This window comes from Halichoeres trimaculatus, unplaced genomic scaffold (genome assembly GCF_033239565.1).
Source record: "Halichoeres trimaculatus isolate MK-OKI-2021-1 unplaced genomic scaffold, fHalTri1.1 fHalTri1_scaffold_9, whole genome shotgun sequence".
Classification (NCBI taxonomy): domain Eukaryota; kingdom Metazoa; phylum Chordata; class Actinopteri; order Labriformes; family Labridae; genus Halichoeres; species Halichoeres trimaculatus.
Window position 1 is genome coordinate 23,111,757 of NW_027437188.1, and position 16,249 is coordinate 23,128,005.

The window sequence follows — 16,249 nt, forward strand, 5'->3', positions numbered from 1 at the left end:
TATGTTTGGTGGCTGGCTTTGTGTGTTGTCTGAAACTGCACAATGAAGTTATCTAGGTCAAGTAGTGTAGGCAACAATGATCCCTGCGGTATTAATTTGGCTGTTAGGTTAATCTGTGAATCTCGGCTGGAGTGTGCATGTACAACTTCAGTTTCCGAGGCTCACACCTTAGAGCTAAAAAGCGTTCAGTGCAGATTACAACGTCTTGCACAAAGGTTTTATAACACATAAACTTGATGCATTCAAGCGCACATCAACGTTATCCTGTCATAACCTAAGTAAACCACAGGGCGGAGACTTCACACCAGCGTACGTCCCTCCCAAACAGGCGGAGCGTCAGATGCGTCGAGAGAAAATGTCAACATGCCGGAGTCTTCCAGAGAAACAGAAACTGAGGAAGCAGCGAAAGACAGACAACAAAGACAGCAAGGAGACCAGACGACACATAACATCGTGTCTTTAATATCACAGTTCGCAGATGATAATTTAACACTTGTGCGGGTAGGCGACTCCTTTGTGTGAAAACCTGGTGATGCATGGAGCAATACGGTAACAGGGTCACTGCAGGATTGTATGGGAGACACCTGCATCTCCTTGTGAAATGTGACTTTAGGTGTCTGCAGGGCAGCACATTATGTTCTTGTTGTCCCCCTTCTCGAAAAACTCTTGACAAGATACACTAAGGAGACTTATTAAAGTAGTTAATACTCTTAAAAAACGTTTACTTCCCACGTTAAGTATTTTACACGCTTATTTGAGACAATACGCAGAAATAACCACATGTACAGTCCACTGGATGAAAAACTCATTAAATCCTAGCTCATCCAAATTGCCTTAAAACATCCATGCCTTATCATTTTTGAAAGGTACTCTTAGTGTCTCAACTTGATGCCATTTGTTATATAATCTGCATGAAAAAAAATAAAAATAAATAATAGTAATAATAACTTTTAATGTCCTGCTTTGGACATATTCCACAACATTACATAGGTTTCTAACTAGGAATCAGGAGTCTTTTGAAAAAGGAAAATAACCATGAAAATATCTACAATAAAAAATAAAATTTGATGTAAATAGAAGTATTGTCCCCCCCCCCCCCAGAAATATGATTTTTTGTAATCTGAAATCTAGTTAAGTATCCCCATTTAGGGTCTTCCCTAATCAATCAGCTCTTGCTGACTCGCCAGCAGAGTATCTCAGTTCAAATGTCTGATTAGTTAGTCTAATTCTGTCCCAGCTTTCAGCCTGTGTATCCCTCCCCTTTTTTCAACCATTCACTCAACATGAATAAGCTATGTTTGCGTGAATGTAATGACAAAGAGTACAGTCTAAATCTGTTGCATAGTGCCCATTTCCAGTGTCATGGGCTAATTCTAGTCCTGATATGGTGCTGTATTGATAGTGTTGGATGACTTAATGATTATTTCCAAACTTATATTTTTTCTTGTCTCTCTATCAGAATATAAGCACTGGACTGGCAGTTGTTGGGGTTATTGTCATTGCAAGGAGTATCAAACTGGTAAGACAGACTGTCTGATGCAAAGATCTGTGTAACGTTTCTAAACAATCTGTTCAAAAAACTTAAATCTTTTGTTTCATTTGTGTCCATGAAGAAAATAAGCATTGTGTTCATTTTGTGTCAGGCCCAATGTGCCCCACACATTCCTTAGTAAAGTGGAGAATTTATTGATTCTTGTCGACTAAAAGCCTGACTTCTTACTGATCCACTCAATGCCTAATCTTATTTTGTATTTTTACAGGATTTTTAGATATCTTACTCCTAACATAACTTGAAATGCCACTAATTTTATTTATTTCATCACTCTAGATCACCAAATTCCAAGCAGCATCCGAGATCCCTGCTCGTTTTATTGAGAAAAATGTCAGTCTTCGTGGGAAAGTCTATTCAGTCTCAGAGAGAGGACTCCAAGTGGAACATCTACCGATATATGTCCCAATTCTCTCTCCATTACTGTCAAAACACAAAGGTATTCTGGGGTGATAATGAGTGAAATTATGAGGGCATGCACACATTTACAAACACACTGAGCTAGCAGCTTGAGTGCTTCTCTACGCCAGAATGACCCCTTGAAAATTGTCATCTTTGATCTTATCATGCCTCAAATGTCATTTTTGTTGTTCTGTCAAACCAAGTTACATTGGATCATCTTTTCATGAGTAAGAGTGACAGTTAAGCTTGTTATCTGTTTTATCGAATCATGGTATTTACTCTGTAATACAATGTTTAGAGTGCTTTATCAGCACTCTACCATGAAGGTCTCCTGACCTTCATGACTGTACAGCTTGTTTGCTTGTCTGGCTTTTTGAAATATTTCTCAAGTCCTACTTGATCACTAACATTCTAAATCTGGTCAGACCCATCTATTAGGAGCATACACAAACAGAATTCCAAGACATCCGATTTTCAGATGACTCCAAGTTTGCTGTATTACTAATTTATTGTTTTATGAAATATATTCCAGTGTAGAGTGATAATACTAGTATTTTACGATGCATCTTTTCTGATTGCAGCCTGTTTAATGACAAGTAAAGTTATTATACATCAAAAACTCAAACACATATAGCACGTGGAACTCTACAAGAATCAGAATAAATATCGAATCAATCCCTCATCTTTATCAGTGCTCCAAAAGGTAAAGATACAAGGGTAGGGTAAAATGACATTTTGTTTATACAGGTAAGGGTGATACCACAAAGAATCATCCTTGACCTCCAACGCAGCCAATGTAGTAAACAGCCTTCTTATCATTGTCTTTAGCTGTACACACATCTCCCATGCCAGTGCATCTTGCTGGAGTGGAGCTGACTCCAGAGGGCAAGGAATGGCTGCAGAAGAACTTGACCCCTTCGCAGACAGTTTGGCTAAAACTCATCAGCCGAGAGAATGAGACGCTACACTGTCTGATCTCTCAGAGCAAAGTGAGTAATAAACTCTTTACACAAAAGAAAGGGATTCATCATCATGTGAAACACAAGCCTTATCACTTTGATGCATTTATAGCCATAATGAAAAAGAGTGCACTTCTCATGTCTCCCTTCCTCCCTCCAGCAGGGTTCAGTGTGGAGCTACTGTGTGAATGAAGAGGTCCTGAGGCTCGGCCTGGCTCGCACTGCACCTATTGTCGGAGTTCTGCCAGATTCTCGGCTCTACTGGCGTCTCCACAAACGCCTGCACAGAGCAGAGGTCAAAGCTGAGAAGAAGGGGAGGGGACTGTGGAAGCAGGACAGCCTATGGCAGAGGGTCTGTAAGGCTGTGATGGACAGCACTTTCTTCAGACTGATGGGAAGGATCTTTAAGAGGACTTGATGCAACAAGCGACAGAATTGTTGACCTCTTTGAAAATCAAACACACGTTTTGCAAAAAATATTTTTTAAAAATCTTTTTTTATGTTTAGTTCGACAGAGTTTAAAAGTCTTACTCCAGTTTATAAAGTGCCATTCATCACCAGCCATTGTTGTTTGACAGATGTGGTACTTAAATGTTAGAAAACACTAATATTTTCTTTACGTCCATCCGTTGTTTGTTGTTGCTTTTTCAAACTGTGTATCCATTTAAAATAATAAAAAGAAAAATCTAACTTTGCAGCCTTAGCTTTCACACACCCCTTTAAACCTCAGTTAAGCACTGCTCCTCTGTGCGTGTGTTTGGGATTGGGACACCCACTAAACAGAAGATGGGGGCGGGGTATGTTAATGTTCTTTAAAATGAAGAGGGGGGTCCACTTGTCCCTCTCTGAGACCTCTGTTGCTGTGGAAACACTCAATGTGAAATACAAAGCCAAGCAAAGGCCAACCTATATTGGCCACCCTCACACCCCATGGGAACCTTGCAAAGAGTGTGTATGTGTGGGGGTCTTTAAGTGCCCATAAAAAGGCTCCTTTAGATGTAATGCAACCAGGTTATTAGAGCATTTAAGTGCTTGAACAGAATCAGAAGAGACCCAGTCTGTGAACTGTCCCGTCAGAGAGTATGGTTTTATTGAAGAGATGAAAATGAAAAATACAACATTATATTGGAATATGATTTCTGTTTTTGATTTGGGTCATATCCATTGGTCATGAAAATATGACCAACTGCAAATATCCATTGTATCAAGGATTATGCCCATGTGATTGTTGTTTCAAGTCCATTGCTGCAATCACATCTTGTGCTCCCATGTGCTTTGATTTTTTTTATCTACACAAGACAGAGGAGCAGGAGGGAGGCCTGCAAATGAGGCCAGACTGATGAGTGTCCTGTGGGGTGCAGGGTGAGGGGGTCTCGGTGCAGTGAGGAGAAGAACTGAAGCAGTCAATCCACTGGGTGCAAGGAGATTAGTGCAAAAAGGGGGAGGAGGGTCACAGGGAGAGAAGGGGATTTTGGGTGCAAGCACAAAGGCAGGAGAGGAGGAGTCACAGGGGAAGGGAAAGGGAGTGAGGGAAAGGAGGAGGGAGGGGACTGATGAATCAGCTAGCCCTTCTTTTGTTGTGCAAATGTTACAAGCGACTGTTACGGCTGAGGAGGCTCGTGATTGGTGAGCGGGTTTAAATTGTAAGGTGCATTTCAGCCTGGTGGCTGTTGCTGCCAGACTTTGAACTGTCACTGAGGGGGAGGAGTGGGAGGGAAACCATGGCTGAGGCCGAGAGAGCAGAGGGGAAGGAGGAGAGAGATTACAGGGGACCAGTTTATGTTATTTATGTTTTTATGACTGCCTTTACTGTGTGTGGCTTGTCTCTTTGCATATGATAACGTCATATTGGTGCAAATGTTAAATTCACTGAAGGTAATCAAAGATGAGAACTTGACCAGAAAAATAAAGAGTAGCAGTGTTGAAGTTGAAAATAATAAGCCAACTGTTTAAATTTAAAGCCTGAAGATGCTTTTCCAGGGATTAAAATCTTACAATTTTATAGAAAAAAAGCTTTAGGTGAGACTTTTTTTTTTTTTTTTTTACCTCTAGCTTTTAAGATCATTTTCAAAATACCTTTATGCAAAATAATGGGTGTACATATTATGAAAACTGGTTCAAATGTCAGATATTTTTCTTAAAAATGGTATAAAGGGTGATAAAGTTATCATATTTTAAAAGATGGCATTATAATGAAAATAAAAAATGAAATATAATAAAATAAAGAAAAAATGTATTTGCCTTTCTGTTGATTTTCTAATTTTGAGTGGGAGGGACAAATCTCAAGGTAAGCCATGCAGAAAATAGTCCACTCCAAAAATCCATGCCAAGTTTTCCAGACTCCACTGGCCCCACACTTGTAGTAGTCATTTGAAAAGGCACCCTGCTTGATGTAGTGGAGGGTGCTTGCCCACACCAGTGAAGTTGTTGGGACACTGCTGGGACTATCTCTTACTTTCGTGACATGTGTGCTACTCTCCCTGTGCCATGGACATTCACAGCCTGTGGGACCACTCTTTCACTGAAAGTGGCAACACTTTCTGAGGAAGCATCAACGTGATTTCAAAGTGACAGAAGTAAGTGTGATACTTGATGTGACTCATGGCATTGTGTTCTCAGACAGACAGCATGACATCCTGTACTTTACAGTAAATCTTACTCACTTGAGAAGATAGTTTAGAAGGAGGTAAATACATTTCTCTGAGGGCAGCTAACAGAGTAGCGTTAGCTGTCACTTTAAATTTGCTGTTGTTAGGATACTGTACACAGTATCCAGGCAGATGTGCACCTGCTTAACCTGTGTGACTAAACAAAGGCTCTGTTCAATACAAACTTATGACATTTGAATCCTTATCTTTATTGCACCTCTCCAGGTGAGCTTCAGGCAATCCAGCTCCAACAATTTCTCTTTCTTGGATTGTTTTGACAACCACATTGCCTGATCACATGTAATCACTTTTATGTGTCCTTCACTTCCTTTTTTTTTTATTTCACCAGGATAAATGATTTATCTGTATGATCAATGTTATATTATCTGCTGAATGTATTTCACATTTTGGTGCTCTTTCCCATTGTGCTTCAACAACAGAGATTTGCAGCAGGGCAGCTTAACAAAGGCCTTTATTACACTCAGCCGGTAGCCATCCTAGAGAGAAAGAGATGGGGCACTCCCCCGTCCGAGAGCAGGGTCCTTGGGGATTTTTTTGATTTGATTTGAGTGGCTGTGTGAAGCTGGGCCTGGGTGTGAAAGACAAAGAGATTTAAAGAGACAGAGAAATGGTGTGAATCGCTGAAATGCACCCAAAACACACAAAGGTTAATTGTCCATCTTTGCTTCTGCCTGATATACCTGACACACTGTAGTCAACATGTCATACAGGATACAAGGAAAGCCTTTGTCAGGTGGAGCTGGTGAAGCTTATGTGTAAACTGACACACACATTAGGGCCTCCAGATCTAATTACTTCTAGTGCAGGTGGAATTGAGTAATAACTGCTCTGAATGAGACAGATGTATGCTCCCGCCTGCTGTCACAATAAACACTTTTGCAGCAACTTCTGCGTTTCATGTAACCACACATGCACATGCAGTTATGATGCTGTGTGTGTGTGTGCAGGAATGCCTGAGCTGTAAAGTGACTCCCTTGTTATTCAGTGACTTGAAGTATTGTGAGCAGTGTATCAGCTTGCTGGTGTTGGGTTGTAGGAGTGGAAACATGAGTCTTTGTGGGTGCTGTGATCCCTCATGAATTATTAAAGTTTCTCAGTGGAAAGGAAAAAAAGAGAATGAAGAAAACTGTTGACGTGTAAATTATTTCACATTTCAAACAAGCTGTCACTTTGTACTACTGTATTTCAGAGGCCAGTATAACACATTCACTCTCATGAATGTTCAGCACTGGTAAATAAGACCTGTGTATGAACTGCTGGAAAAAAATGGTCCTGTTTCTTGGTGATATTTAACAGGCAGTCTAAGCCCAGAGCCATAAAGTCAAAAAGTAAAAGGAAAGAACAGGAGGAGGGATTTTTGAGGAGCGTGTCTGCTTCAAATAGATCAGGGTGTTTGACTTGTGACCTTCCCACCCATCAACTACACGGTAAAGCAAGACGCCCCGCCACACTCGTGTTCTGCCACACACACGGGCTAAGCAGCAGTTAAAATATCACACTCAGTGCCCAGTTTTTTTTGTCTACTTGTTCTTTCTTAGTGAGAAAAATGGGCATGTTCATGTGGCCAGGTGTCAGTTAAGGGCACTACCAGGTCACAATCCGTCGAGCAGCCGAAAACACACTAGAGGGCACTAATGTTACTGAAATGTAGAGATACACGTAAACTCTATCTGCATTTCCTGTCATGTAAAACATTCTTGACCTGTGTCCATGTCACAAGTGGCAAGAGCTGTAGTATATTGAGCTGTTTTAGAGACTTGGTGCACAGCTCAATATTTCTCAACAGAAGCTTTGAGATCTCTTTGCTCTATACAAACAATTCAGGTCCTCAGCTTTATAAACACCAGAGATCTCCTAAGCTGTAAGTGAATGAGCTCGGACACTCATCGGAAGAGATTCCACTGTGCCCATCATTAATAAAGGGCCTGTTGACAAGCTCAGATAGCCTAGCGGCTGCCCCTGTGTAACAAAACCCTGACCCCTCTGTAACCTCACAGCCTCCAGGTTCACCCTGTATCCTTATCAGGTCAAAGGCCTACTGAAGCAGCACAGGCCAGACACTATTTAGATGTTAAAACTTTCTTTTCATTCCCCTTGGAGCCTGCATGTTGAAAGCATATAGCTGTTCATAAAGCTGAAAGTAATCATTGATTGAATGATATTTTGATCATGGACCTCTGACAGTTTTGATTTTCTCTGAGTTTATCAATGACTGTGCAAATGGGTCAACTCTGGGAAATTTAAATCAGCTGTACATCATTTTTTTTTGAATTAGTTGAGCTTAATTAAAGAAATTATTAACAAAAAAATATTCAAGTGATCAATAAAGAAAAAAATTTAAGAATCAGTTATAGCCCTTGTGTTTCAGCATAAAAATGCACAATGAATAAAACACAATGATAAACTGACCAAAAGTTACAAAATGAATTGTTTCAGTGCCTTAATTTAAATTCTCTATATGTGTCTTATGGAAAAATAGTTGTCTAACCATCCTGACTCTACTCTTTCATAAATCACAATTCCCTTTTTCTTGTCCTGGCTGTTGCCTTTACAGCCTGTGCTTAAATGAGGTAGTGGGTCATGGAGCACTCAGATTATAGCGTGAAACCATCTGTCTAGCCATCAGCATACCAAGACTGTTTACTCTGAGTTCTGATAGCAGCCTGACAAGCAATTACAAGCTACTCATTGACTCCTTGCAACTTCAAGGTGGGTTACAGGCTTGTCAACATCTCAGTTGACTTGAGTGAATACAGAGGAATACCACTATATCAAAAAGAAGCATGTGCTTTACATTTATTTCTGAGAGGGTTTATGGATTTTTTTTTGTAATGGTGAACATGGTCACTCAGCATTTATGGCAGCTGGTCACAGAACAGAGAGCAAGCACTGAATGTCTCATTAATCATGTCTGCAAAGAGTGTTGGTTGGCATGTGTCAATACAGGGTGACAGATGCTGCTCTCTGTGTCATGAGGGGACCATTGTTGTGTATAGAGGTGAACTTATGAGGGCTGATTATTATCACGTAACCCAATTAGACCACTAAATACTATAAATCAGCACTGCTTTGCTCCATTTAAATCTGAGCTCTCTTAATCAATAACACAGCTGCCTGTGTAAAAGACAAAATTTCAACCTGTTGCAGACCAACATGTGACAATTACCAGTACTTTCACCTGATGATCACTAATTGATGATAACAGTGTAGTTTAAAAATGTTCCTGTGGCACTGAGTAAGAGTGAAGTAAGAGTGTGGGCTTAATGTTTCTATTTCTCTGGGACTAATTTCTGTTCCCAAAACTAACAATTACCCATTCTTGGGCAATTTTTGAACTTCATTTTAAGGTAATCTCACAAGACCCGCCTCCTTTCTTTCTACCACCAAGCTTACAACTCATTCTGTACATCCACTGTAACTGAGCTTAGCCCCAGCAGCCTGTACACAGCAAAAGATGATAAAAACTTGTGTCCACCATTTAGGTCAGACTTAAACAGTGAAGTACTTCAATGTATCACCCACCCATTTCAGACTGTATTACCCCCTTTGATTGTTAGTCTTTTTTTTTTTTTTTTTTTAACTTGGGGGCATCCTCGACCTACTTCCTGCAGAGGCCTGAGATAGAGTGAGTCACCAGAAAGTCTGGCAGCGAAACATTTATTTTAAGCTGTTTTCAGTAGCCTGATAGACTGGAAAGAACAGACTGTAGTCCCCTGAGGTTTGGGCCCTCCTATAGATGAGAAGGCTGCTTGTGTTACACGCAACCCAGAGAAGAGAGGCTGGGTCGTTTTACTGACTCACACTCACTGATACACTCATGACTTCACAAGTTTGGTTTGTTGACAATATTTTTTTCATTGTACTTTTTATTACAGAAATGTCTGAAATATGGACACATGGACATAGATGCAGTTCTACGAGTCTCCACTAGAGGCTGGCCGCAGAAAGATCAGCCACCACATATTATATACATACAACAGATAGGATTGAAGGGGATTCTTTTCTAATTCATCAGTGTAGGAGATATTATAGGTTAAAAGATATTAAAATCATGACATTGTCCAATCAGAGGCTCAGCTCAGCTCATGTTACTGACAGGGGCCTTATAGCTGTTAGTGAGGCAACTTGGAGCCCGCCACTTGAATCAGCATTTCCATATGGTCCCTGCTGATGATCAGCATCATTACTCTGCATCAGGAACAGGAACCTGCTATAAACAGTAATATTAATAACAGTGCATCTGAGTCCAAGAAACACAGACATTAAAACAAAATGTTAAGTCAATCAAGCTCCCAGTGGAGCACACCACTCATTTTTAGAAAGTGGATTTTTTTCCTTTTTATGTTTGACTCAGTTTTAACCAAATTCAAACAAAATGCAGCATGATTAATAAAGCTACCACTTGGGTCATTATTATACTAGATGAATGTCTATGTGCAGCATTGCTAAAGCTCATAACCATAGACTGTGTAAAGCATGGATGACGTGGCTCTGCCTTTTACCACCGTATGGCTTTGAAGCCATAATACCTCTGTCAGCGCCTCTAACTCAAAAAGGCAGCCATTGTTCAGCCAGAGTCTGCGCAGTAGAGACTATAAGGGACTCTAAGAGGATCTGAGAGAATCTGGGTGACAAAAAAAAAACATATATTTTTTTCTTTTGAGAGTGTAATATGTTCTTGGCTCTCCCTCCTGACATATCTTACTAATCCCAAAAAAGTATGCAAGAACAGAAGCTGTCAATCATCATTTAGACAATGTAAAATCCCATTATCAAGGTCTAATAACTTTGCAGAAAAAAAAGAGGACGGGAACACAAGGCAGCCCAATAATATCTTTTTATCATCACAGCGTACAGATCTAAGAAACATTTTTTTCAGGTCTGTTAATTGTTTGTTATTTTAAGTTTGACCTCATCTGAAATGACTTGGGAGACATTGTTTTCACTCATACTGCAGCCAGTCACCTGGCTGAGAAGTTGTTGTGGCAGCCTCACATCAAGCAGAGTGAGAGGACGTCCATTTTTACAGTCAATGCTCACAACCTGGAACATGTGACCTCCTCTTGCCATGTGACTTCATAAAAGCCAGCTGTATTTTCAGACTTCTCATTACTGTCTCCAGTCATGTTCCTCTGCTGGGCTTCCATCTCTAATTTAGACTGTGTTATGAAAACAAACAGTCATTTAGAGACATTATTCTATAATTAAGCATGAAGCCACAAGGGGACAAGCTACAGTGAGCACAAAGCAGCTGTGACACAAAAGGTTGAGGAGAGTTGAAAAGCCTCAGGGAAAACTCTGGAATATAGCTCCATGCTGATATTGGAGATAAGAAACTATTTTTAACTTCCTAACAGAAAATGTACATGATTAAAAAAATTATTTGCTAAAAGTAATGTTTAAATGTTTGCTGAAGGAGACAGAAAACACATTTATAGCTGTTAAAGGTCCTGCTACTTTTTTCATAAAGCACTTTCATCCTGTTTCTTTTCTTGCAAAGTTTCTTATTTGGCCATCAAGTTTTTTTTTGCAGACTCTGACTTCCCCACTTTTAAATTTCTTAGAAAGTTAACTTTCTGCACCAGCTCCAACTTTCAGTCTCCAGAGTACAGTTTAATATTTAATCAATAATAATAAAATATTACTGATGATAAAAAAGGATCTTCCTTCATTATTTAAAGGAACAGAAAAAAAATTGCTAGTCCAGGCTTCTGTGAATTTAAGTGATATGGCGGTGGGGTCAGAGGGAAGTGCTTTCACCTCAAAGATACTTGACCCCTCAGCCAGCGCGACTGAGGCAAACCGGCACCAGACACCAATAACTGTCCTACAGGCTCCGAACCCTCCTCCATACATCTCCTAGTCTCCGGTGTGTGTGTGTGTGTGTGTGTGTGTGTGTGTGTGTGTGTGGGTTGTGGGAGGCAGTAAATCACAGAAAGACAGATTAGCAACAGGTGGGGAACTCTGAGAAGTGAAACTGAAGGGGTAGCAGTGAAAAGTGATCAGAAGAAAGTAGTGTAAAATTGGGAATCCAGGAACAATGGCGAGGAGAATCAGAGAGAAGATAAATGAGAGCTCATGGAGAGAGAGATGTTAAATTCAAAGAGAGTAGGAAAGGCGTGCAGGACAAAACCTGGCTGGTTGACAGTTAAATGCTCTAAGGAGGGCATAACCACAGTTCTAAATAGCTGATCAGAGGCATTTGTGCTTCCACTCTCATGTTCCTAAAGATTAAAAAGGGGCAGTGTGCTTCTTTTTTAGGCTTAATACTGTGCCTTTTGGACCCCTACTGTAGCTTTAAGTGATTAACAGTGAAAAAAACCCTCATTTTTCCCCCTTATATTGGTGACATATGCATCTCTGATATGTCTGGGCTCTCCATCCAGTAAGGACCGGGAGTTCGAGTTTATTGTCACATCAGGGGAGCCTGAGTTTGCCTTGTTAATCTTTTTTTTTTTTTTTTTTTTTTGTTAAGTGCTCTATAAAAAAATATTGGGAAACTCATATTTCAGCCTTGGTGGAGCCTAAAATATGACAATGACACAAATAGTAACAATGAACTAATATGTAAGAAAAAAATGTAATAATGACCCAAAATGTAACAAATTGCTGAGCCTGAATTGTTACAATGACCCAAAATGTAACAACGAACCGAAATGTAATTAAAAAAATATAACAAAACCCAAAATGTAGTAACTTTTTGTAAAAACTCGGCTCACATTTGTTACATTATCTATCAGTTATTATATTTCTGGCTTAAGTACTTTTAAAGAATTACATTTTGGTCATTGTTACATTTCAGGTTGTTGTTACATTTCAGGCTCTAATATGCCTCTGTCATTTCTTTAGCTGCTCTCTCCTTAAGGCTCCCTGCTTCATAAACCTCCTTTTGTTTGATCGGCCAGCTTTCTGGAGGCCAGTTAGGGTGGCCTTGGTATACGAGGCCCGTCCTTCTAGCATATCATGGTTAACAGTTAAGAGATCCTTCTGAGATGACCAAATAAATTCAGAAAATTTCATGAAGATGCAGTGAAGATCTTGTGTTATTTTCAGAACTGCTGTTTTGATCAATTTACAGAAGAGTAAGATTCAGGGGTGTCTACAAGTTCAAGATAGTGGTTCTCAAATGGGGGTACTTGAACCCTTGTGTGTATGCGAGGGCACTCCAGGGGGGTACTCAAGATTGAAAAATGTATATTCAAAAATTAGCAACCACGCAAAATTCCTTTAACACAATTTATTCAATCAATGTTTGAAACTGAAAACATGAATAATTTTATATTTTTCCCCATACTTCAGGTCTTCTACAAGATGCAAACACATGCTGATGATTCTGTGTCCTTTAATAACAGCTACAATGGAACTACTGTACATGTTTTGTTGTTCACCTCAATGCTTCCTTGATTATAAAGCTGTCTTTGAAGCAACATACCTCTGTTGCCCCTACACATTATTAAGACAACAAAATGTTTCAAGTTGCATTTGCTCACTATATATGTTATATCAATATCTGTCCTCACGTCTTCCCCCTGCTGTGAAGGAAAAAAAAATGACAGCTGACAGTGCCAGCTGCCATTTTTCTTAAAAACCTTACCAGTCATAATCTTCATACAGCAATTTCAAAAAGGAGCAGCTGACAACTTTTTTTTTTTTTTATTATAGATCCGATCTCACATATTGGATTGAATTACACTTTCCTGTAGTGACACCTCTGATTAAACTGGTTTAATTTTCTCTTCCTTTCTAGGTTACTGGTGTGTTCATTCTACTCATCACTTCTCCTCGTCCCACCATGAGTTCCTGGGTGGTGAATAGAAAAGGAGAGCCACAGTACCGCCGACACTTCCTCACAGACAACAGCACCTTTCACGGTAAATATTTCACACTATATCACAGTAGAGGATAATACAGTACATGTCACTTTTGATAACTGCATGTCATAGGAGTGAACAGTAGAGGGAGACTCGTGTTCACTATTGAACCTTCAAAACTCAATACAGGCTTGTCACTGCAGTCAGCTTAGAAAGAATACAGTCTTGTGAAATCAATAAAACCTTTCTTCTGTTGTTGCCCAAAATTTTCTGTGACTCAGTGACAGAAATGGAAAATGGTGACTAGAGCTTAGAGAGGACTGAAAATAGTGGAGTTTTGCAGTAAAGAATATACCTTTGTGCACAAAAAGGCTGCAGCACATTTTTTCCATGGCAGGTTCACACACATTAGTAGCATTACAGCAGAAACATGTGAAGAAAATTGTGAGAAATTGTATCATTTAGTATGTAGGGATGTGGGCAGTTATGCCCTTGTTTATTATTCTACATGCAACTGAAGGAAATCTGATATGTAAAGAAGTTGCAAAACGTTACGTGAAATTTATTATTACACCAGTGAAAAGACATATTTTTTCCTTTTAAATCTGCCTGGAAAGATACCTAGGACCACCAAATTGATCAAGATGTATCTGTCCGAAGAGCAAGCCCACTCACCGCCCAATCTGCCAGACAAATCAATGAAAAACCTCTGTCACACCCAAAGATCACACACAACTTGAAGGCTCACCTTGGCTTTCTACAGCCAGCTCTAACCCTTTGCTGTAGACGGACTATGCTTTCTGATTGCTCTGTCACAGAAATCAGGCTTGACTGCTTCAGCTCTCGGCTGAGCATGATGGATTGACCTGATTGATGCAGAAAGTGAGCAGTCTCCCTCTCTGTCATGGTTTGAAAAGAGGATGTTATCACGTTGATGGCAATTTCTCTCAGTTTTTATCCATTTGTAAAGTATTTCTTTAAAGTTGACTCTTCTTCCAGAAAATGAAAATTAGATGCCCACTGAGCATGAAATGAGAATTCATTTTTATAAAGTCCCATAAAATTGAGATTGAAACGCCTTTACAAACCATTCAGGATACCATATTCTGATGCTTATCTGGCAGCCTATACAGACATTATGTGATAACTAGAGGAGAGAATAAGCAAGAAAAGCTACATTTGTCTGGTGCTGAAAATTGCACTGGGCTCCATCTGAATCTGTTCATGACTTCAACAGCGGTTTTTCTCATCAGAGGGAACCACCTCCCTCCACATGATTTTGCTTCTTTCCGCCTCTCTTTCTTCCTCCCAGTTGCTCCCAGTCGGTTGTTAATGACAGGGTGGCTGATGGTTTTTGTTTGGACATGGTACATAAATCAGTCTGAAGGGGGGGGGGAGGAAGTGTCTGTGATCAGGCAGGTGTGGATGAAGAGATTTACGCTTAAAGTTGGAATTCACAGGAAAGCCTCAAATAGTATATTTAAGTACACATGAGGAGCTCACACACACCAGCGATATACACATGAGCATAGCAGTGGGGGGTGACAGTGCGGCTCAGGCATGTCTTACTCATTCCTCCAGACATCACTAATCGATTTGGTTGCCCTGGCCTCTGGCTCATTGAGTTAAACTGTGCATGTGGTGGACTGGTTCTATAATTGTCTTCTGAAAACTTGAATTAAGTGTATGGACCAATGATCAGGACTAATCTAGGGGCTCTGAATCGACCAATTTTTGATCAGGGAAGTGACACAGCCCCAATACACTCATACCTGTTAATGATGTTTCTGCAGATTTATTGGGCTCCCAGACTCTCCTTTTGTCTTTTGGAACCTGCAGCCCTAGAGAGGGTAAACTGGGTCATAGCATTGGCATTACTGTGTAATGGGGGATTTTCGTTCTCCAGGATGCTAAAAAAGGAATTGCGGATCAGAAACAAGAGTTCATTTTGGTGGGGAAATTCAAACTGTCACCAAACAGCTGAGCCAGACCGGCGGGCAAAGCTGATGAATTGTCCAAATGCTCAACTCAGCCGCGGTTGAGTCTCCGCTGCGCGTGCTATCATTCACTCTAACCCAATCCGCGCCAGTCTCGCGCTCTTGCTCATTAACAGCCACACTCAGTCTGTCCGCCGAGCGCGTGAGAAATCGGATTAACGCCGTGGCTCTGTGTTGCGCCTGGTGAGAGGAGAGGATGTGCGCGGGGAGCCTGTGGATGTGAGAGGTTTGCAGAGAGCATTCAGTGATGCTGAGGAGCAGTCTGCTTTCTGGGCTCGTTGTTCTGGGATTTTTAAAAAAGTGACACTTCACCAATATGACGTGCGTTTTACGATTAGTGAATCCTTATGGAAAAATTGAGCTGTCTGGCATGTTTTGATGGATTTTCACCCTGCTACATCCAGGATCTAAAAATGATTTGCAAAACACATGGAAGCTTGTGAGGGCGACAACTTCAGTCTTAAATGGCAGAACTTGAAGTTTGCAGAAATCTGAGTTTGGAAAAGGGTAAGAGATCTTTTTAAGTATTTTTTTAAGGATTAATTCTGCCTTTCTCTTATAGCTTAAGTAGAACACTGTGTGTGCTGCATGCAAGATTCCTTTGTATTCCCACTAACATTTCAAGAAGGCTAGAGACAGTGCCTAATCTGTCCAGTGTGCTTGTTTGTTGATGGAGACATTGCATAACCCCATCTGCTTCAAACACTAATTGGGGATTGTCAATATGCATGTGGGAGTTTGCACAATTACTTTGATTCAACATTTTCATTTTAAACTCCAGGGTCAATAACATTGTACTGCTCAGACAGACTATACCTATGAGAAATTATCATAACACATCATGTCAGTTCATATCAGAGCT

At 40.3% G+C, this 16,249-nt stretch overlaps 2 protein-coding genes across 3 annotated transcripts in view; both read left to right on the forward strand.

The window, feature by feature from the left end:
* Positions 1-321: 321 nt before the first annotated feature.
* Positions 322-3,982, forward strand: c18h3orf33 (c18h3orf33 homolog (H. sapiens)). 2 transcript variants are annotated; one of them, XM_074679951.1, is made up of 5 exons: positions 322-501; positions 1,460-1,519; positions 1,829-1,988; positions 2,780-2,940; positions 3,074-3,982. In XM_074679951.1, exons 1-5 carry the CDS (start codon positions 364-366, stop codon positions 3,326-3,328), a joined length of 774 nt encoding a protein of 257 aa, XP_074536052.1. In that variant the 5' UTR covers positions 322-363; the 3' UTR covers positions 3,329-3,982. The 2 variants fall into 2 exon arrangements, with proteins under 2 accessions (XP_074536052.1, XP_074536051.1); XM_074679950.1 differs by having other exon boundaries at positions 3,071-3,981.
* Positions 3,983-5,341: 1,359 nt separating this feature from the next.
* plch1 (phospholipase C, eta 1) overlaps positions 5,342-16,249 on the forward strand; it is a 66,733-nt gene continuing 55,825 nt past the window's right edge. The window contains exons 1-2 of the mRNA XM_074678899.1: positions 5,342-5,486; positions 13,327-13,450. Coding sequence (XP_074535000.1) covers positions 13,372-13,450 — 79 coding nt within the window. The 5' untranslated portion in view covers positions 5,342-5,486; positions 13,327-13,371. The remainder of the gene's footprint in view (positions 5,487-13,326; positions 13,451-16,249) is intronic.